General features: G+C 41.1%; 2 protein-coding genes and 3 non-coding genes across 6 annotated transcripts in view; 2 read left to right on the forward strand and 3 right to left on the reverse strand.

The window, feature by feature from the left end:
* Positions 1-7,594: 7,594 nt before the first annotated feature.
* LOC108138706 lies at positions 7,595-8,019 on the reverse strand. The gene is made up of 2 exons (XM_017261056.2): positions 7,936-8,019; positions 7,595-7,870 (listed from the first exon to the last, which is right to left on the reverse strand). Exons 1-2 carry the CDS (start codon positions 7,945-7,947, stop codon positions 7,667-7,669), a joined length of 216 nt encoding a protein of 71 aa, XP_017116545.1. The 5' UTR covers positions 7,948-8,019; the 3' UTR covers positions 7,595-7,666.
* Positions 8,020-19,781: 11,762 nt separating this feature from the next.
* Positions 19,782-19,853, forward strand: Trnap-agg. The gene has a single exon. It is a non-coding gene; the product is annotated as a tRNA-Pro (tRNA).
* A 202-nt stretch (positions 19,854-20,055) lies between these two features.
* Trnap-agg lies at positions 20,056-20,127 on the reverse strand. Its single transcript has one exon. It is a non-coding gene; the product is annotated as a tRNA-Pro (tRNA).
* Positions 20,128-20,336: 209 nt separating this feature from the next.
* Trnap-agg lies at positions 20,337-20,408 on the forward strand. The gene has a single exon. It is a non-coding gene; the product is annotated as a tRNA-Pro (tRNA).
* A 190-nt stretch (positions 20,409-20,598) lies between these two features.
* LOC108138741 (protein outspread) overlaps positions 20,599-22,328 on the reverse strand; it is an 86,422-nt gene continuing 84,692 nt past the window's right edge. Inside the window, exons 10-11 of one of the 2 annotated variants that reach the window (XM_017261135.1) lie at positions 21,831-22,179; positions 20,599-21,546 (exon numbers count right to left, since the gene is read on the reverse strand). In XM_017261135.1, coding sequence (XP_017116624.1) covers positions 21,338-21,546; positions 21,831-22,179 — 558 coding nt within the window. In that variant the 3' untranslated portion in view covers positions 20,599-21,337. The remainder of the gene's footprint in view (positions 21,547-21,830; positions 22,180-22,328) is intronic. The other variant, XM_017261136.1, reaches the window with a different exon arrangement.

A 22,328-nucleotide genomic window follows, 5' to 3' on the forward strand; every position in this document is an offset into this window, starting at 1 on the left:
CAATGGCGGCGGCAGAAGCAATAATCAAAAGTTGTAATTATGCGTTATTTATTTTTTATTTATTGTGCATTACTCACAGCGAGAATCGGCCCCGAATCTGAGGGACGCCGATTCCCAACTGATTTATTGTTGATAAATTTATGAAAATTTTTCTTTTGCCGAACCTTTCTGGCCCAGAACTTGCTGAATGCTCGACTGCCCGGCTGCCCTGACTGGCTGAAACTCATCAATATCATTAATCATAAAATTAAGTATCATTTATATTAATTTATTATTGTGCCGCAGAAATTTCAACAGAGCATTCGTTACCCTCCTCAGGCACCGCTGGCTCCACTGATTTATCATATAATGCTCATTATCGTCCTCATATTTATCATGATGAGGTTGTGCTCATTTTCGTCAGTCTTCGCCCCGTCTCGCTCTAGCCAAGCTCACTCTGTCTCTGTCTCTGTCTCATTCGCAGGCCATCATTAATCAGCGGCCGATCCCCATCCCCCCTCTCGCTCGCTCGTCATTAGCCCTCTCTGTCGCTCCTTTCGTGCCCAGCTCGGAGCGGTGTAATTAATTATGGTCTTTTGTATTCCACCGACAATTTTCAGTGCTTTATGGCTCTCCCCTTCTCGATGCTTATGAAATATTGTGTATAAATTGGAAGCACTTAATCATTTCGATTTACATTTTAATTAAAATATTATATATCAAAATGGGTCCCCGATGATCGGACGCCGGCCAGGGGGCGCTTAACCCAAAACATGTGTCGGTTTTGTAAAGCCGCAAAGTGTTTGCGTTTTTGCGGGGGCTCCCCATTAAATAGTAATTTTTGAATTTTATAAACAGCCCAACAAGCAGTCAATTAAATGTGGCCCAAACTATGAATTAATTTCCAGCTTTGCCGCACAGCATTCCACCCCCGGACTTCTGCATTTTAATCTACAACATTGGGTGTCAAAGGGCATTCAAATGAAAAATAATAATGGAATCCTTTGGCCCAGTCAACGAGAAAGGGACTCAAAAGCATGCACCAGGCAGGCCAGGAGTCAGACAGGAGTCATTGCCGAACAAACAATGGCTGGCATGAAAGGACCGGGGCTTCGAGCCAAAACAGGAGCTTCGAGCCAATCTCATGACCAGCTAAAAAATTAAAACGAAATGCAATGCCGGGGACAACACAAATCGAACTGGGAAAATGGCTCGGGCTCGGCTCCTTGGCCAATTCACAATTTAACAAACTAATAAATATTTTGCTTTCGCCTTCCGGTGCTTCAGGCTCTGAGCAGTGTGCGCGCTCCAAAGGACATGGATGCCCGAGCCTGGCAAAATGGAGCAATTCCTTTGGCATCTGCAAAGTGCAGGGGACTTCAGGGGCAGGGGAAAAACAGTGGGGGCATGGTGCACAGGGTCGGGCAGAAATATATAAATCAAAGGTTGCACTAAACTTTAGCCTGCTCGATGTCGTTGCCAGGATAACAACGAGAACGATGAGCATTACTGGAGGATTGCGTCTAGAGATGGCAGCGTGAGTCAGTTAACAAAATTATAGAGACAAATATAAACGAAAGACAAATAAACCTATAAATCCTTTTTTAGTTAATATTTCTGAGAAATCGTATTTCAAACAGTCGCATTAATTTTTCGGCCAATTTACTAAGCCCTTAATAAAAAATATAAAAATCTATAATTACCCAAAAAACATTTGGCAAGAACCGGTTTTTTGTTATCTTAAAAGGGGCATACACAATTTTTAATTATCCAAGAGACAATAAGGTTAAGGTTAACACTTGGACTTTAAAATATATAAATGCAATAAAAGGATTGTGGTATTACCTTTTTTTCTCAGTGTTCACGGAAGTAATGCAAGTTGGCTTAGTTCGTGGCACGCTGACATCGCCAACGGGATCAGCAGTGGAAAGCCTTTGGCTGCTTGATAACTTGATAGGTGCTGGCTGCATTGTTGGTGCCACCGTTGTTGTTCTAGCTGCTGTTGTTGTCGTTGTCGTTGTTGTTCTTGTGCTGCTGCCAACAAGGACACTTCGGTGTTGGCCCTAAGAAGAAGCAAGCATGGGGGCAGGATAGCGACTGGGGCTTCGGGATCCGCACATGGCTTGCAACTGCCAGGCTGTCGGATATGCACTGACATAAATTGCTTCAACTGACAACGCCAGAGGACAGGGGGGGCGTGGGGATCTGCAGGATGGATACCGCCGTGCCCAGGACCTTGCCCCATGATTACTGCCTCTGTCTCTCTGGCTCTGTTCCTGTCTCGTTCTCGGCGCTGGCAATAACTTTTCTGTGTCCGGGGCCCCGTCTGCTGCTTTGGGGTAAAATTAATATTAAAATGGAAGCATCGCCTTCGCCCAATGTCCGACGCATTGCAATGCCAGCAAGAACCTATCTCAGGCCCTGCGTTTCCCCTTTTCACTCAAAAAAAAGACTTTGTTTTTTTTTATCAATTTTCCAACCATCCTTTAACCGGATATATACCTTCCTAGTAACCCCTCCATTTTGGGCAATTTATAAACTTCATTTTAAAAATCCTGTTTATTTTATCTGTGTTAATCATTTAATTGATTTCAATTTAAAGTGCATTCAACGTTTGCGTTGTTTTGAACGAATTTTGTATGTCAATTTTTAAAAAACAACACTAATTAATTAGTTTTATATTTTTTGTGCTTTTAAATGTTGTTAATAAATAGACCGTAATATTAACACAAGCCCTAATTGTTATATCTTGATCAGGGTTACTTTTCAAAAGCTTTATCTCAAGTTTACTGCAGTTATCTTTTTTTTCTGAGTGCACCTTCGTTATCCCTCTCTCCTCAGCTGATGGGGGCACTGCCAGGGCAAAGGACATTTCCAATTTATTTACGCTCAGAGGCACTTTGTCTGCTCCGCTCTTCTTGGCCAAACTCCTCTGCGCTCCTTGCTCGGACTGCTCCTCTTTCACTACTTTCTCCCGGCCCTTTCCCGCTGCATATGACAGTATTTGTGTAGCTTGTCAGAGGGAAAACAGATGGGGGAATGGGAGGGATCAGAGGTCGAATCTCTTTGCCTCTTTGCTAGTCTGCCTTTTATTTTTGACAGCAAAATGTTCCTTCTGGTCGTGTTAGCGTGAAAAGTGTTGAAAGGTGTGAAAATGAAAATTTACTACTTGGCCGCCAAGATTTATGCTGGCCAATATTTTCGCTTTCTTCTTCAAAAGGGCGACTGAGAGTGAGAGAAACTGTTAAGGAGACGAGATGTCCAAGGACTCCGATGTCAAAAAGTTCTGATCTAAATAAAATGAGAGTAGTGAAACGTTGCTTGTTTTATTTGGTATACAAAACTTGTATTATTTTATATAAAAGAGGTGTTCTTCTTCTTTATTTAAAATATTTATTCTTTTTCATAATTTTAATTCTTAGTTGTAACTACAAACTCTTAGTATAATAACTTTTGTTGAAAATCCCCTTTAATACAGGAGTTAAGGGATTTATTTTGAATACCTTTTCATTTTTCAGCGAATGTTCAACATTTTTAGATTCACACCTCATTGAAAACTTTCGTTTTAATATTTTCCTGCATATAATGATTTCCCTCGCTGCAGGGCTCTAATATCAATTTCCGCTTTCGCATGGAATCCATGCAAATGTCCTCCCTCTGATTGCCTTATCGATTGCCGACAACCGATCCAATACTTCACGCCTGTCTGTCATTCGCACTGTCGTCGATTGGCATCCCGACTTGACATATCCCCACAGCAGCAGCAACAAATCTTGTGTCAAGCATCCCGACACGCACTTGATAAATTATTATCTGCAGACTGGGTGATGAAAGGCAATGAAGTTGGTAGAAGGACGAAAGGGAAGAGATGACCCCACATAGTTCACATCGGTGCCCCCAGTGCCCCCAGTGCCCTCAGTGCCATGCACTTTGCACTTCGGCGCAATTTATATTTAAAAGACAGGGGGTACTTGCAGTGTGTTCCAAGGCATGGCCATACAGAGTAAAATATATTGACGATAAGGCCAAACTGTCGATTAATTCGGGGTCTGGCAAGCTCAGCTTCGTTTAGTTCTTTTAAAAAATAAAACAGAAACTGTCCCGAATCATTCTTTTTGAAGCTTTCTTAATCCAAACTACATATTTTATTAGAAGATCTCGTGTCGTTTTTCTCAGTGTATTTGGGTGAGAAAAAACTCGACGAGGGCTAAGGAAAATAAGAAGGAGCTGCGGCAGCAGTAGCCGGAAAAGTGTCCAGCAGCTCTCGAGAGCGACGCGTAAGTGGAGCGGTAAACAAGTGACCCGACCACGCCCACATGGAGGTCACAGGGAGGTGGGAGGAAGCGGATGTTGGCAGTCGAAGGAGGAGGAGGAGACTGAGCTATGTGGGCAAAATGTTGGCTGCAGTCGCTCAGCGGGCGGGCGCCATTTACCAAGTGTCAAAAGCAAAGCTAAAGCTATTGTCGACATGACTTTGGACGACAACAACAGCAAGAAGAGTGCTTTTCCCACCGAAAAAGTGAAATGCTTTGTTGGCAATTGCCGAGGAGTTGCCCGGCGAAGTTGGAGAACTTGCAGCTGTGCAGGTCCTGGATGTTCTGTAGGTCCTGAAAGTCCTGGAAGTCCGGACTCCGGAGAGGAGGAGAGCAGCATGTGTCAACTTCTTTTCAGAACGAAAAGGGATTTTCCTCTCCGGCGGGTCAAGACGAAGGCGGGACCAATGGAAAAGTGGGTGACAAGTAACCGGAAAATGTATTTTATTGTTTGCATCCGGACATTTCGTTTTTCCGACCTCTGCCTCCTCTGGCAGTTTCAGCTTCAGCTTCCCCCCACCGCCCACCGACCAGTGACTTGCTCTTCTGGCACTAAATTTGTCGAGTAATTGATGATATTGCACTTTTTCCTCCAAGTACGTTCGAGAAGGAGAGCTGCAGATGTTCTGAGAGTTGTGGGCGTTATTGTGGTAATGTCCTGGTTGAGAGAAGTGGCAGGGTAATGGATGAAGATATATGCTCGTGGACACAGAGAAGAGGAAATGCTGCTATTGACGCCATGAATCGAACTAGGGCTACAATGCATTGTAGACTAGTGTCATGTTTAGAGAATCTTCACCGATGTATCGTTGATGGTTAAAATCACCAAGACCAATTATTTTGGCCTGTTTAAACATATGTTTTTAATTTTTATAAAAGTATCTACTTTGATTTATTGAAATAAATATAACATTAAAAAGTTTTGGTACCAAAATTCAACTAAAACACAAAACCAGAGATTTAAATAAATAAATTCTCGCTGATCATTGTACATTATTAAATTCATTGAAATCACTATAAACTAGAAAAGTTGTGTGCTCTATTTGGGACTAAAATAAATATAAAATTCATACAAATTCTTACTGATCAATTCATTGCAGCACACATTGATCTTTAATGCTTCGGGTGGTGCTCTTGGTCTCCGTCCACCTCCCACTAACCACCCATCTGAGCCAGTTCGAGCCAGCCAGGCCAACGTGATAGATTGTCTAAATGTGCTGCGTATGAATGAATGAATGAATAAGCGAGTGCAGCCCCCTCGACCAACAGTTGATGGCCACCTCGAAAACGCCCGTTGGGTCCGCCTGATGCTTCTCCGAGATTGATGGCCAAAATGGCTGTTGAAACAACGGCAACGGCGATGCGAGGCGAACGGGCAGCAGCAGCGACTGCCGCTCAATGAAGAAAAATAATCACCAACATCATTTATTTTCCGTTTTGCCTGCCGACGTCGTACAGCACACATCAATCTTTTGCAACAGCAACAGCAACAGCAACAGCCAACTATCGACCATGACCAGGCCTGGACTTTTGGCTGAAAAAGCAGGGAATGGAATCGGGACTGGGATGGGGAAGTGGGGAAGTGAGGAACTGGGGAACTGGGACTTTTGGCCGTGATGTATACTTTTGTGAGCCTGACAGCTTCTGACGTGGATGTGGACGTGGACGAGAAGCCAGGCTTCAGCTTGATGTTTGATGTTTGATGCTAGCAGCTAGCAGCTAGCAGCTTGGAGGTGGAGCTTTGGAGGCTGACAGACGACTTTTGACGTTTGCCTGCAATTAACGATGCCATCCCACTGGCTCAGTGTTGAAAAATGACTGCAGCTGCAGGTGAAAATGGCGCGGCAGAGTGTTGGTTAATGACATGACAACAGTTGGAGTCAGCCAGTGGGGAGACCCAGACCCCCGCACTTAAATCATTAATTCCAATGACGAGGACCCCACACACGCAGCCCCATCACTCAGCCAGAGTGATGTCAAAGATAGACGAGCAGCCCGGAGCGGCGGAGGATGTCTCTCTGCGAGTGGAAGTGCCCAGAGCAGGGGGTAGTCATCATCAGGGCCGGATCTGGAGTCGGAGTTGGAGTTGGAGTCGACGACTACGGCGTCCTCGTTTGCTGAGACTAATTTGTGGCCCTCATCTGAGACGCCCACTAAGAAAACCACACACACTAACACACACTAACACAAACTAACAGAACGCAGACTGTAGATCTATGGGAAAAAGTGCGATTTAAATAATGCAAAGTTTTGTTATATTATTTCATTAACTATTATAGCCCGTATACATCCATTACACAATTATTAATAAAATGCAAAATTTTCTCAATTGAAAAATGTCAAAATTTGAATACATTATTTCCATGAGTTTCTTTAAAAATATATCTGATTGTTACCATCTTAAATTTTTTTAATATTATCCTGTTTATATTTAATGCCTAACCCTCTTATGCTTGTAATCAAGAATATATCTAGTAAACTCTAAACTCTTTATTTTTCTTTTTCAATTCACCTGCAGAGAGAAATAAAGCAAATTTCATAGCATACCTTTCAGCTAGATAAGATAACATGATAATACCTAAAACTCAAGATTCATAAAGGCTTTTCCTCAGTGCAGCCACAACTTTTTGATCCTTGCTGAGGCTCGTTATGTGACTGGTGACTTGGTTTTGTTGCAAGTCACTTGAAAAGTCATTAATCATTTTGGGGGATTTCGCTTTTTGCGCCATTTCGGGCGTAGCTGTGCGCCGAGCTGTCGGAGTCGCTGGATTTCGACTTCGCAGTGCTGCAGAAATCCATCACGCACCCAAATGGCAACCACCCAAACATCCCAACATTCAAACAGGCAACAGCCAACAGCCAACAGCTAACAGCCAACATCAATGTCAACGTCAAGCGGAGCAGGACGCGGATGTGTGCGCGGATGTGAGCGCGGACAAGGCGACGGCAGCGACGTCTGACAGGCGGAAGAAAAGAGCCACCCATCAAGTGAGCTGGGCCAGAAAGGAGGAGTCGCCGAATGAAAGTGCTTTGTGATTAGGAGTCAAAGCATATGCTTTTTAATTTGCATGTCAGCTCGCGGTGCCAGTTTGCCGTTGGCCAGATGATGTTCTGCACGCTCGGCTTAGATTAGAATGCCTGTCTATGGCACCGTCAGATAGTCAGCAGGTTACTATTCGCAATTTGTGGATTGTTATGCGGGCTATGTGGGAGATACAGGGTACAGGCTTCCAAATAATCATGGCTTAAAAGGGGTTTAACCGCTCAATAAATTGGTGCTTAACCAAGTCGTATGATTCAAGTTTGGTTCGGAAAATGAATACTTTATTCGCTTTGAAATCATTATGATACAGTAGTTGTGTATCGTAGTTCATTTAGTTTCTTCTGCCCATATTATATCTTGGAGGTGGAGCTTGAGCAGATCTTTGAGCGGATCGTTGAGCTGATAAGTCTGTGATTACGTAGCCACCGCTTTGGGCGACTTCATCGGTTGGTGAGGGTGGACATTGTGGAAGAACATGCCCGAAAACGGGAATGGCAGTCATCACGACCACGGCCAGCAGGGCAACAAGTAGAGCCTGTAAGAATTATACATATATGATAAACTCCTTCTGTATTGTTTTGATTTTGTTTCTTGACTCACCAATAACTTCATCTCGACAGATATTCTGAGTATGAGCTCTTGTCCAGACTGCAACGGTATTTATAGCCCAGAGCAGCTCATTATCGCATTCTATATATGGCTGCGATAATCGACTTCGAGGTCATCTTATTTCTCGGTAAGACGAATATTACATCAATGTTTTCAAAGAATCGGAATTATCGGAAAAATATTCTTTCCAGGAATTTTTGATGCGAGGTTACACTTTGTTCTTATAGTATTAATATTCCTATACATGTTATTAAGTATTATAATTTACGAATTTCACCCACAGTAATACAAACATTGATCTTATAAAAACAGCTTCTGTCCACTTGTTGGAATTGTTTACTGTAACGAGTAGAAAATAAAAGTAATTGGAAATATTTATACATGATTTTCTTGATGACTAACAATATTGGACAACTATGGCAAAAGTTTCAAGTCTATCTATGTTAACAACATTTGATCAAAACTAGTAAGAAGAACTAATTTAAGCCGGTATCGTTTTACTTGTTAAAAATTCAAAAGTGGTAGATTTTTTTACATTTTACATTACATTATCATTTGAAATATTTAACGGCGCCATCTAGCGATCATTGATTACAGATCATTTTTTGTGTAGCAGACTGTTAACCAATTTCTCAGGCACAGAAATTGTCTACATTTTGAAAATTTGTCATTCTGTCATTCTTACTTATTCGGACAATTTTCCCATTTTTGGTGAAATTTCTCATTGTCCCATTTCTCCCTCAACCATAAAATGTGTACATTATTGTCACGCCATCTAGCGTTCAACCCCTTTTCCCCTTTGAATACATGTTTTTTTACACCAGCTGGCATGTATACAAGCTCTTAACCATGATTTTACGAGTTTTGACTATTAAAAAAAATAGACTAAAAGTACAACAGACTTAGAGAGTGGCAACTAAGAAATCAAAAGTGGTAGAATAATTTACATTTAACATTACGTTACATTTTCATTTGTAATAATTTATGGCTCCATCTAGCGGTCATTCATTACAGACCATTTTATGAGGTGGTGTGTGTCCTAACTATGTTTTGACGAAACAACATTAACAGCTTTGAAACTTAACGAAACCTTAACTTACTGTTAATTCGTTAACAGAAATTATAATCGTGTGTAACTTAACAAAACCCTAACAGAACTGTATTAACTCGTTAACAGAAAATTATTAAGGTCTAAATTTCTATTTAAAATGTTAAAATATTGCTTTAAATAAAAAAATTAAAAGCACAACCAGCATTAAACGTAATTGGGCCCCTGTTACTGTAATATAGTATTACCGATTTAAAAATTAAAAGAAAATGCGTAAGTACTTTGGTTCAAACCAAAATTGCAATTCAACCAGTTTTTCAATATTACTAAATATTTATATTGCAAAAAATAGGGGGTATAACAATAACAGGTGTTGGAAAATAATTCTCCTATTGTTAATAATATTTATCGCTATGTGTATAGCACAGTCACGATAATCCCCCATGTTTTAATATTATATAGTGGTAAAAGAACATTATAAGCTATATATTTTCTAAATGCCACAAAGGATTAACCAGGAAATGCTAAGTGACTCAATAGCACTTGCTACCTGTCACCTGCCACTCGGCCATTGAAGTCCACTAAAAGCTGGCCAGTTAATAACGCACACTCGTCTCCCACCCAAAGGCAGTCACTTAATGCAGATTCGCTGGAGGCGCGGTGGCTAATTAAAACAGCAGTTAAATTAGCGACGTAAAGCTGGGCGAGCATTTGACAAATTGTCAGCCGGACCGCCATACAAGGCCAAACCGAAGCGAATCGAAACCCGCCGCATCGATCAGCGGCGACAGAAACACTTTGCCTGTCGTCTGTCGTCTGTCGGCTGGTTTTGGCCATCTGGCGCAGACTCGGAGTCGAGTTGGCCAATTCCTGGGCCGTAAGATGCCGTTAAATGGACACGCAGCGCGAGCCACATCCACATCCACATCTATAGAAAAAGCTAATGCCAGATTGAGAGCCCCAGACTTGGCGCAGTTCTCGCTCTGCGTAGCCAGAGATGCTTCCTGTTTGATAAATTTGAAAATCAATTGAAAATGGCCGAAAGGCCGACGCATCTTGGTGGGAGACAGGCAAACACACACGGCCCGAGAGAGATTCGCGGAAAAGCAGCTGGAAGCTGTTCCGAGTTGAATCCCCAGTCGGAGATGCTGCCCCTGGGAACCGCAAACGCCAGTCACCGATATTATATGCTAAACTAGTTATAAACACTCGGTCACATACAAGTTTTGAAATAACAAAAAATTGTTTAAGAAAATCAAAATTAGAATAAAATTACATTTTATTATGATTTTATGAAACAAATTCGTATTCACACAAATATTGCTTGGAATCAAAGGTTCTAAAACAAGTTTTCTTTATAATCTAATGTTTAGTTATTACCATTATCTCTTCCCAAAAAATATCGGCTATTTTAACATTTATTGGTAAGAATCCAAAGCTTACTATGTAAAACAGAAATTTGATTGATCTTTTTATTTTGTATGTTGTAAAGATCCGTGATCACGCTATTTTCTATTATTTTTCAGAGAAAAATATTTTACGTCTTTAGTGTGCTAATTATACTTTAAAAGCTTTAATACAAGGTTTTTCTAGAGACAATCTTTATGTCCTTGAGTGAATGTACTTATTGCAATGCCGAAAGTTTATTTAATAGGAGCTCTTAATTATCAGCCACTTACTTTGTAATCACCTGTCACTGCCGCATCTCTGGCACTGGCCATAACCCAGAATATTTTAGTATTTTATTGATATTTTCTGGCCATCTATTTACCGCGGCTGGATCATCTGCCCGCTGTCCGAGCCCCTCGTCGATCGATGCAAATAAATCACTATGGAAAATGCAGTCGATGAAAAAAAGCGACGCGTAAGTGCCGCCAAATAAATTTCGCAATTTATTTATTGCAGAGTCCGCGCGGCTGCCGTTCGATTTGGATGAGGATGGAGATTGGGGAAATGGGGAGATGAGGAGTTTGGGAGATGGGGATTCCCCTCCCACTTTGAAGTCCGTTCGCTGTGGTCAGGTTTTTGGCTATCGGCGAAACAGGCGCGTCGCGGAAGAGTAGTATTTTATTTCATTGCCAGCAAATTGGCAATAAGTGAAATTTGTTGGCCCCTCTCGGCAGGTGTGTGTTTGTGTTTTATGTTCTTTGCACTGTGTACTGTGTACTGTGCCTATGGCGATTGAAGGAAAAGGAAATTTGAATCGCACGCTGATTCCCTTGCTGGGGAAATTGGGTTAGCAATGCGCCAGCACATATCCCAAATGTGGGGGGCGTGGCCGGGTCTTTTAGCAGGTCCTTAAGAGCCACTTAATATATCAACTGGCTTGCTGACTGGCTGGCTTAATTTGCCGATTGCAGGCACCTGCGAATACGAATGCGAATGCGAACACCCGTAACCGATCGACTCTGACCCATATCCCCATTGTTGTTAACATTCACTTTTGTGTCCGTAATTTATTGTTATGCCTGCGCCTTCTTCAACGGCATCATTTTTGCATAAATAAATCAGCCGACTCGCCACGGCGGGCAAAGTGCAAATGAATTAGCATTTGTATTCACCCGATTCCCATACGCATCATTAGCCAAAGAGGCGGCATCAAGTGCAATTTAACCGTTAACAAAAGCCCATTGTGGGCTAACAACCCATTGTGTGTGAGTGTGTGGAAAAAGCCTTTTACCTGCGGGGAGAAAAGAATCCGCTCCGCGCAGACGCAAATTGATTGAACGCCGCGAAGGAGTTGGAGTTGGAGTTGAAGTCAAAGTCGAAGTAGGAGTAGAAGTAGAAGTCGTCGCAGCGCAGAACCTGGCTAATGACCGCAAATTAACACTGGCCAAGGAGCCGCAAGACGAGTGTGTCATTAACAGAAGTGTTTGCCATCGGAGGAGGATTGAGGATGGAGGATGGAGGATGGAGTATGGAGTATGGAGTATGGAGGCTGGTTGCTGGAGAAATGGAGATTCGGAGATTCGGAGGAGGTGGTCGAGTGGCAGCCACTCACTTTGGCGCGGGCTTTTAGCATATCTTCTAATAGATCGCCAACTTGGCATACTTAACTCACGTTCCGAGTTAGTGTTTGCCTTAACTCTTTCTGGCCAGTTGACCGTGCTAAGTTGGGCCATAAATCGGCAGTTAACGCTAGCAGATCTGCGGCTACCGTCCTCGCCGCGGGCATTCATAACTTAAAGATTCTTCAACGAGGAGAAAGAACTGCTACATATGATGCAAAAGATAATCTAGGTCTTAAAGTATAACGGGTTTTATATTTTTAACAAAACAATCAATGAATTCTTAAGCCACTTGGCACAAAAATCAGTTTCCCAACTTACTTTATTCTTTATAGTTCCCATTTACTATGATATTATTTCTCCAATCGTAATTTAATGAAATTCCCCCAATAACAAAGATACATTGTATCATATCCTCCAGCTAATACACTTTCCATCCAGCTCGAAATCATCGATACACTTTCATGTGGGAAGTATCACCGAACTAACCCATATCTCGTCCAATTATCAATCGCTATATAAAGCTAACCGTTCCACCCCGTTCTTCAATTTGCAATTTGAGGCGAAAACCCAGGGAAAACACAACATTTCGTTTGCAAATTGCTTGTGTGTAGGTTTTGAACAACTTTTTCTGTTAGCATCTTTCTATTCCTATAATTACCACAGAAATCGCATAACGAGCTGCTGCAACAACGATCAAAAACAAAACGAAGAAAAAAAACAAAGTTCCAAATGGGGGGCGGATGGGGAGTAACTGGGGATATTGGGAAAACTGGGTCAGCTCTGTGGCATTATTGGTTTAGTGGATCAAACCGACAACGACTACGCAAAAGGCAATTTCAGTTGCAGAGGAAAACGAAATAAAACAAAAAGCATGAGCATGAGGACCTCCACCGGCCACATTTATTAGATCAATGTCTCGGCAACAGCTACCCACAAGACTGAGACTGAGACTGAGACTGGGACTCAGGCTGAGACCCAGGCTGCTGAATAAATTGCAGAGGCTGCGGCCTACTCGAGCAGCAAGAAAACACAAAATCAAACGAATGACTAGCATGAGGCCAATATATAATAATGGTTAAACGCCCAGGCAGCAAGCTCCACACTGCACTGCACTGCACTGCACTGCAGCAACATCTAATAACAGCAGCAACATCTGCAGCGGCAACAAGAACAAGCAAACAACCAAACAACCAAACAACCAAACAACTAAACAACCAGCAACCAACTGCCCATTAAACGGAGCTCCAGAGAATCCACCTCGATTGGCATTGGCGAAACAATTTAAATAGAATTCGCCAGCATCAATGTGGAAATTCGAATTGAATTTGTTGCTGATGCATGTCCAAGTTGCTGCTGTTCATGTACAATTTTCCAGCACCACCCAACCAAAAAATTCGTATGGCGAAAATAATCATTAAAATAAATTGGTAGCTAAAATATATGTGAATGATTTATATACTCTAGAAAATAATTTAGAAAATAAAAAAAGGCGAGATCATAAAGATTGAACTCCACAAAATAATCATTTTATTTTATATATACAAATTACTTATTATCTTATATAATTTGTAAATGTCGATACACTCCTTACAAACTTTTTAAGTAACTTAAAGAAGAGGTTTGACTTTTATCCATATTGGCATTTGTTTAGTCCCTTAAATAAATTACTGCCAAGCTAAATAAAAGGCATAGTTAATCTTGCAGTAAATTGATTCTATATTTTACCAGCTAGAATCTAGTCAAATTGAATGAATATCCATTGAAACTTTTTTTTTGCCAAGGTAGTGGACAGCATCACAGAGAATTTGTAGGAAACGCATGGGCACACTTGCTGGAAGATTTATATGCATTCATGCTCGGTATTAGAAAATTGTCTGGGCAAATGTTTTCGGCAAGCATGTTGCACATGTTGCACTTGTTGCACATGCTGCTGCCGCACAGTTGCACAGCCGCAAAGTTTCTCCAGCAAGATCAATAAAACCTGGCCGGCTACTGGCCTTGCCTTGGTCGGTTCCGCCTATTGCCGTTTGTTGCCTGCCTCACTGCCTGCCTGCATATTAATTTATGTTTCGACATTTGCCTTGGCCCGGAGAATTTCCCAACCACACCCAACTACAATTTGTTGTTTTGCCTCTGCCTCTGCCTCTGCTTTTCGGCTGACAAGCAATGCCTAAAATTCAATTAAAAATATAAAGGCTGAGCCTGGGCTACTGCTTATTAGACTTTTGGACCGAACATTTCTTCATGGCATTTGATTTGGGGTTCTGCCGACCTGCCCTCGCCTTCGGGCTGCAGAACATTTTCGATCAGCGATCAGAGATCGACCCCTTGAGCCCCTCAAACCAGTGGTTTGCTCGATTGCTTTGGCTACCGATCAACGAGCAAAATATCTCCGAAAGTGTGTTTATCCAAGCGGAACCGTAAATTATCACTGCTCGTTAACAAAAGCGTTTTTGTTTACGACTTGATGGCTAGAAATTGCTATGACGATTTTCAAGAAGTTTTTACTTGCAAAAGGACAAAGAAATCTTTAATGTAAGGTATTTGAAAACTATTAGCAATTAAAAATTTGTCTACAATATTTACTAGTACTTTAGATTAAAATGCCTATGGTTACTAAAAGCAAAATGGTTTTCTTTGTATGTCTAAATGAAAAACAGAATGTAATGCACAAATAAGAAACATGAAACTTTCCCACTGAAAAATACGTGGAAAGATTAAAAAATACGTGGAAAGACTACTTTGCAAATTAGTTACAATATATGTAGGCGCGATTCTTTGAAAATATTATTGTGTAATTCATTCTCCCGCGAAATCGATTACCTAGCACTTATTTGTGCAAGCGATAAGGAGCTGCTCTGGGGTATAAATACAGTTGGACGATGATTAGAACCCTATATTCAGGTTATCTGTCGAGATGAAGTTGTTGGTGAGTCAGTAGATTAGGAGATTACAGAATATGATTTAAAGATTTTTTTAATTTTCACAGGATATCCTTTTTGCAGTGCTGGCTGTTCTCTTAATGGCGGCCTTCCCCGTTTTCGGGCGTGTTCCTTCCCAATATCCACGTGCACCAACTGATAATGAGGTAAAAGGAGGTGGCTACGTTATAACAGAATTTTCTGCTCAGCGATATGGTCAGCGACCTACTGTTCATGAATTTGAATATTCACCTCGTTACAATTTCAGAAAAAACAGATTGAACCCATGAAATGCCTTTATTGTTTCAAGTGCAATTAAAATAACTAATATCAGAAAACCAAAAACCTTATTTACATTATTGGCTACAGGGTAAACATTATTTTGTACTTGAATGATAACTTTTTTATTTATAAATTTACAAGCATAATGCACAATGCATAAATTCTAAACACTAAAATTGTTTACTAACCAATTTCCAATGGAAAACATAACGCAGTAAGGATCCAAACCCGTAATAGATGACAGGCTAATGTTTTATTGTAATCATTGTATTTGCAATAATTCAAGTAGGGCTTTACTTTTACAGTACAAAATACTTATATGCCAAAATTTCCCATCTCGTGGTAACGATCCTGGGACAACAAGAGATTCGCGATGATCTTGACCATGTTAATTCCCTTGGGGGTGTGTGCTCTGTTACGTTAACTTCGGGCCAAAAAAAAAAAATTACACGCACTGTGCCGGCTCCAATCCGTTAAGCAGCATAAACGAGAAACGGTCGACAAATTTATGACTTCACAGTTACGTACGGATGCAGATCCCAGAAGGGGGATCGGATCTTTTGACTGTGTGCCCAACTACCGCACAATTTACGATCGGTTCATTTAGGTGGCCCATTGTCCGATGCACCAATGCACCGATGTACCGATGCACCGATGTACCGATGTTTATGCAATGTTTTTGTGATTTCATATCGGCCAGCTGGGAATTTGTAGCGGCAACGCCTTGGCCATCGCCTTTCATTGTGGGCGTTGAATCTGGCCATCTCCCCACACTCTTTTGGCCCAAACTTCGGGTATTGCAGTGCCATCTCCATTGGATCTTTCTCTTTTGCCTGGGAGAAGCGCAAGGCGCATCCTAGCCAAATATGTGCGAGCCAAAAACGTGAGCCGAACAAATTGTTGCTGCCTTAAATAGTAAACAGATTTTTACGTTCATTCCTGGCACGGCCAAAAACGGGGTCTGCGTATTACGGCAGCCAAAGCCATAGTCAAAGCCAAAGAAAAAAGCCAAAGCAAAAGCAGAGGCTGCCTTCGATTCTTCCCAGCCGATTCCCAGAGGGTTGAGCTGGGTCAATCCTCGGCAGAGGTCCCCAGGAGCATTTAAAAATCAATTTGGGCGCATTTATATTTCACACGATGGCCCAGAGAGAAACAGAAACAGAAACGAAACAGAAACAGAAACAGCGAAGTCTGCAAGTCGGGGAAGTCGCGTTTGATGATTATCTCGGTTTGTGTGACTTTCGGTTTCCAAGCTCGTGTACGAACCACGTATATATGGTGTGTGCCTGGAAAATGGATAAATGGATGGAAATGTGTGTCACCGGGTCTCTGTGTCCCTCCTCCCCCTCCTCCTCCTAGCTGGCAATCCTCCAACTTTAGCCGCAACACCCATTTCCATTCCCAATTCGAAACAATTACCAATTGTTTATTTGTTCTTACAACTTGTTGTCGACTTCCCCAGTGGCCTGGTGTTGGTGTTGGTGGTGGTTCCACCAATCCCAATACCAATACCGATCCCCTTTTCGCCTCTTCGCCTCCACGAATTCATCAATTGCCACACTATCTTGATCTCGAGTCGGCGCACAGAAGTTTACTCTGTCGAAACGGTCCCAAACCGAAACTTTCCTTAGCCACTTTGACAGTCGGCACTTTATCTTCGCCGGCTTTTAATTTCACTAATGACAAACTAATGACAATTGATGGCCGTACACGTTTATGAAAATGGAAAACCTAATGAAACTGAATTTTCCTATGTAAGTCAAGTTAACCCAGCCGCGCAAAGTCCGAATGTCAATATGTTCAATCAATCAGGCCTAATGTCCAAGAGGTTGTCAGTAGGGGAGTTGGTTTTCAAAACTAAAATATATATTTGAAGGAGTTAAAATATTAATCATATTTATAATTATCTTATTTTTCAAAATTGACATTGGAAATCAATTTTAAAATGGGTTACAGAGCTCTGAACTGAATTTTACAAGTATAAAGAATTAAAATTTATTAAATAATTCTGCATTATAAAACATGTTATTCCTGTGTAATAAATAACATATCATTCTCATAAATAAACCCTTTATCTTATTAAAATTAATTTTTTTATAAAGTTAAGCTGTTTGAATTGATTTTTGACGTATACCTTCCAATTAGCTCGGTTATTGAATAAAATGTGGCACCGCCACACACATTTGGTGAATGCTCGCGGAGGCATTTCAAGATCGCGGCACTCGTAAATCGCCGAGGCCTGGAAACATTTGCCGCGACCAGCCCACAAAGCGATCTTGAAGACAATCCGCAACAGGGATGACTAGAAAAGTATGCCAGCAGCGTTTTCGAGTTGCAGTTGTTACTGTTGCTGCTGCTTCTGCTGCACAGAAATGTCATCGTCAATTAGTTTAAAGGCAGTATAAATTTATGTTAACAGCTACCAAACATAATATCCCCTGAGAGTCGGAACGAAACGAAACCATTTTCCCTTTTCACCATGCTTTCAGCAGGAGAAGAGGGGCAACATCAACGCCAGCTACCGTTTCTGCCACTGTTGCAAGTTGCTGATGTTGCTGTTGCTGCTGTTGCTGTTGCTGCTTTGGCATTGTTTTGGGGCGCGCGATTTCGTGGCCGTTATAACAGGCCCAAAGAATCCAAGGCGGACGTTATGCCTCAATGAAGTCAGAGTCAGAGTCTCAGTTGGATCTGGGATCCCGAGAAGAAGGCCAATTGGGTCGTGGCTGGGCCTTTGATGTTGTCGCAGTTTGTTAGAATCTGCTGCTGCCGATGCTGCTGCTGTGGCAAGCAGCCACAATAAGAAACGAAAAAATTGCACATGGCCCAGGCGTAGCATTATTTAATGTAATCGATCGTGATGGGTTTGTTCTAATTTGCGGTGATTTTGTTTTTGGCGCTTGTTAAGAACTGCCAGAGTGAAAGAGCCAGGCGAAATCCTTTGAAGTTGGTCAACGATTTAGTGTCGTATCTCTTATGGTATATTATAAAAGTTTACGAGACCGTGTTTAATTAGTTGGGGGGCAGGACGTGAGTGCTCGAGGTGCCATAAATTGCTTTGGCCTGTCGAATTTTTCACAGTCGGAAATTATGTTTTAGTAATTGGATTAATAAAAAAGATTATCAGCTGAGAAAAGCTTTTTGGCTAGATTTCTCTAAAACAAATTTTGCTTGGATATACCTAAATATGTTATGAGTCCCTCCTTTTTTTAAATTTACACATATATAAGCTATGAGTATTAACTTTCTCGTTTAATTTGTTATTTTTAAGTAAGTCTCTTTGCTAAAGAAAAAAAATGTAAGTAAAGATTGTCATTTAATAAATCAATTTTAGTTTCCAAAATAATATAAAGGTCAGTCCCAGATCATTGTACTTTTAATACACACTATCTCTGACAAACTTCAGTATTTTTTTTTCCATGTATCACTGTTTTCAAGCTTTGTTCTTATTTCTAGTTGCGTATCACACACTAATCAGAGCTCGTAGCTGCATTATATACATATGCGAAGTCTTTTCTCAATTTCAAGTTGGAAAATTGCATGGACAACTAGATGGTAATTGCAGGTGTGCAACATGGTAATGACGACTTTGGCCAGCGGGCTGCTGTTGGGTGGAAGTGGAGGCCCCAATTGAGGGATGATTGGATGGGACGGGGCGAGATCGGGAATTGCGTCGGGAAGAGGCGGACGACTTCCACCCGATCATGCTCATTACTGGATACTTGTTATGGCTAGCAATGACCAGCTCACAGCCCACCGGAATCAAAATCATAGATGACCCAAATTCTGGCATAGTATAAGTCATATGTGCTCGCCATCACTTTTGAGATGATTCTGAATCTCACTTCATATTTGAGGTCATATATGGACCACAAAAAAAAAAAACAGTGTAAAACCTTAAATCGCTTAGAAGCTTAAATCGATAGGAAATCTTTTAAAGATTTTAACAATATATATTGTTTCTAAAAATGTTGTCAAAAAACACATAAAACATTGTGTTTTATAAGTATGGTATCACTTTTTTATTTTTCAATTATATAAAATATTTGTATGTTAGAGTTGCGATCGCCACGACTTTCTTGCCTCGTTAAGATGTGTTTTTGTTTGACTCAAAGTGACGTCACAATCGCTCTGCTGCCCAAAAAGGCAATCGATCCAGAAGGAGAACACAACCCAAGTGACCAAAGCAGATATTCTCAGGAAAACTCCATAACAGCAAATGCATTCTGCATTTTAAACTCACCAAAGGGTTTTTTAGTCCAGCGCACTAGCACGTCCCAAGGGAACGTTAGTTGACATTTATGGAATGGGACTTCTGTCTTCTTGGACTGCCTGCCAAGTTGGTTTTCTTTTTCACTTTTCTGAAAACCATTCCGATGCGGCAGACTGCCTGGAACCATCGACGTCTTAAGTGCGCTCATTTATTCAGCTGTTAGTTTTTGCTGCAGAAATTACTTGAAATCATGGTTTTTGTCGCGTCTTCATTTTTCCTGGAAAGCTAAAGCTAAAGCTTTATTTGCACTTGCGCATGGAGTGGTCGCCATAACAAAACGGATTTTTTGCGCACTTTGTTCAACTGGCTCGTTGGTCTAGGGGTATGATTTCCGCTTAGGGTGCGGGAGGTCCCGGGTTCAAATCCCGGACGAGCCCAAGAGAAATTGTATTTTTTTTAGTTTTAATTATTTCTGTCAGCGTTATATTTTTTGTTTTAATATAACTAGAAGTGAAAAAGTTATACAAGTTTAAGGTCATTAATACTTGTGTGTACTCTTATTAGCCTGCATAAATAAAACCTAAACTCTCCTTCACTTTTAAAATCAAATATTAGCTAAAAAAAAAAAGTACCAATCTTGGGCTCGTCCGGGATTTGAACCCGGGACCTCCCGCACCCTAAGCGGAAATCATACCCCTAGACCAACGAGCCAGGTGATCGACGCGGCTCACGAAATCTAAAGTTTTTTTCGCGTTTAAAGTTAGTTTTGTTTACGTTTTCCAGTAAATTATTGGCCAAAATGATAATAATAACTGGTTTCGTGGCTACTTTCAAGGCTAGAGCTTTCTGTTGACCATGAAAGAAACCTGTTCTGCACGAGCGGTAAGCCAAGTAGGCATTCAGACAGCCCATCGACAACTGGCTCGTTGGTCTAGGGGTATGATTTCCGCTTAGGGTGCGGGAGGTCCCGGGTTCAAATCCCGGACGAGCCCAAGAGAAACAACTTTTTTCTTTTCAAATTATAAACATTGCTTATAGTTTTTATTTTTGTTGCACAAATAACGACTTATGGGTAAATAATATTAACATTTGTTGTTTTGCCCCTCTTATTTAGTAAGATTAAAATTGCATTAATTTAGGTAAAATATAATTGATTAATACCAATGGTTAACAAAACAGAAGTAAAATTAGATGATTTATTGTTTGTATTTTTTTATGTATAATGCATTTACATGTATGTAAGCTGAAAAGAATTTCGATATATTTAATACAAACGAAAAAAAGGGAAGCAGACAAGTTTGATGACTTGTCGCTGGCTTCGAAGTCGACCTATGAACTACATAAACATAAATAAATGACACATTTTGTGGACATAGAGAATTGGATAAACGTACAGTAGAATAACATACAGATACAATGATAGAATAGATGATAAATACATAAATTTGGCCCAAATTGTTGTTATTTTTGTAGCTGTTGATGACGCAGTGGCTGCTGCTGTTTATATTCTTTTGTTGGGGTTAGTATTCCATTGCTCGACGTCCCTTCCACTTTTGTTGATGGAGGGGGGTGAACAGTCGTTGTTAGCTTAACTCCAATTTAATTCTGAAGCTCCTCATATACAAATTTTTACTCATCTGCTACATCACCAACATCATCATCATCATCATCATCATCATCATCATTATGATCTTTAACCAGTTTTGCGCTCTGTTAGAGAAATGTTATTCGTTTTATGTACAATACATCTTGATGTTGTGCCGTTCGATTTTGTCTTGCATTTGGTTGCTTGGTTATTCATATATTTTAAATAATTATAATTATTTAGTTATTATTAGCACTAATTATTCTTTGGTTGTTCCACTGGTTCTGTTTGTTGTTTGCTTTTGCTTTTGCTCTTGGTTATTGCATTTCGATTTGTTCATTGTGCTTTTTCTTCCTGGAGTTCATGTTGCTGAATGTTAATGACGGCAGCCGTTTTAAACATTTGCTTGTGACTGGGCTTATTTGGATCGGTTGTTGGTGCTGTTGTTTTTGTTGTTGTTGTTGTTGTTAGTTCTGATGATGCTGGTGATGTCTGTGCAGCGGTTTTTCTTAAACTTTTGCCGAACGTGGAGCTGCCCTTCAGACCTGTAACGAGTGCCAAAAACAAGATAATACACACAAAATTAGTTTAATTTTTCAACTTAGCAGTGAAAGCCAAACAAAAGTTGGCTAAACAAAGATATTTGTATGTGTGTGTGTTTACTTCGAGAGGAGCACTGAAAAGGGCCAGGATAGGTGTGTACGGAAAGACAGACAGAAGCAGGGACAGCCGTGATGTGATATTGTTTAGAATGTAGAATATAAGAGTGCTCTGCCCCGAGGAGAGATAGAGAAGTGGATCGAGGAGAATGTTATGCTTTTGCGTTTACCTGGGAAGCTCAAACGATTCTGATAGATGGCGAATATATCGAAGGGCCTGTAGCATGGCTCGTAACCATCCTCGGGCCCATCGAGATCTTGAAAGAGGAGGGGGCTACTCTGATCAGAAGCGTTTGCGGCAGACACGGGGGAACAGTTTAGCATATGGGAGGGTATCACGAAGAGACTTTGCTCCATTTTCTCGGGCGGCGCTCTCGTTGAATCGGCGGTTTCTCTATCGGAGTTGGAATCAGAATCAGGATTGGACTCAGTGTCGCTCGAGGCCGCTGATGTGGTTGCTGTGGTTGTGGCAGTGGCAGTGGTTCTTGTTGCTGTTGCAGCCATTATTTGTGGTGCGGGCTTAGGTTTGTAGTTGTGTTGTGTTGTTTGTGTTGTGTTGTGTTTTTGTTTCGATTTTTTTTATTTTGTGGGATAGTGGAAGATGGTAACAAAGTGGATTAGTTGTTGTCTGCTGCTGTAGTGATTAGTGTTAGTCACAATTGATACAA

The sequence above is a fragment of the Drosophila elegans genome, unplaced genomic scaffold (assembly GCF_018152505.1).
Source record: "Drosophila elegans isolate 14027-0461.03 unplaced genomic scaffold, ASM1815250v1 contig_814, whole genome shotgun sequence".
In the NCBI taxonomy this organism is placed as follows: Eukaryota; Metazoa; Arthropoda; class Insecta; order Diptera; family Drosophilidae; genus Drosophila; species Drosophila elegans.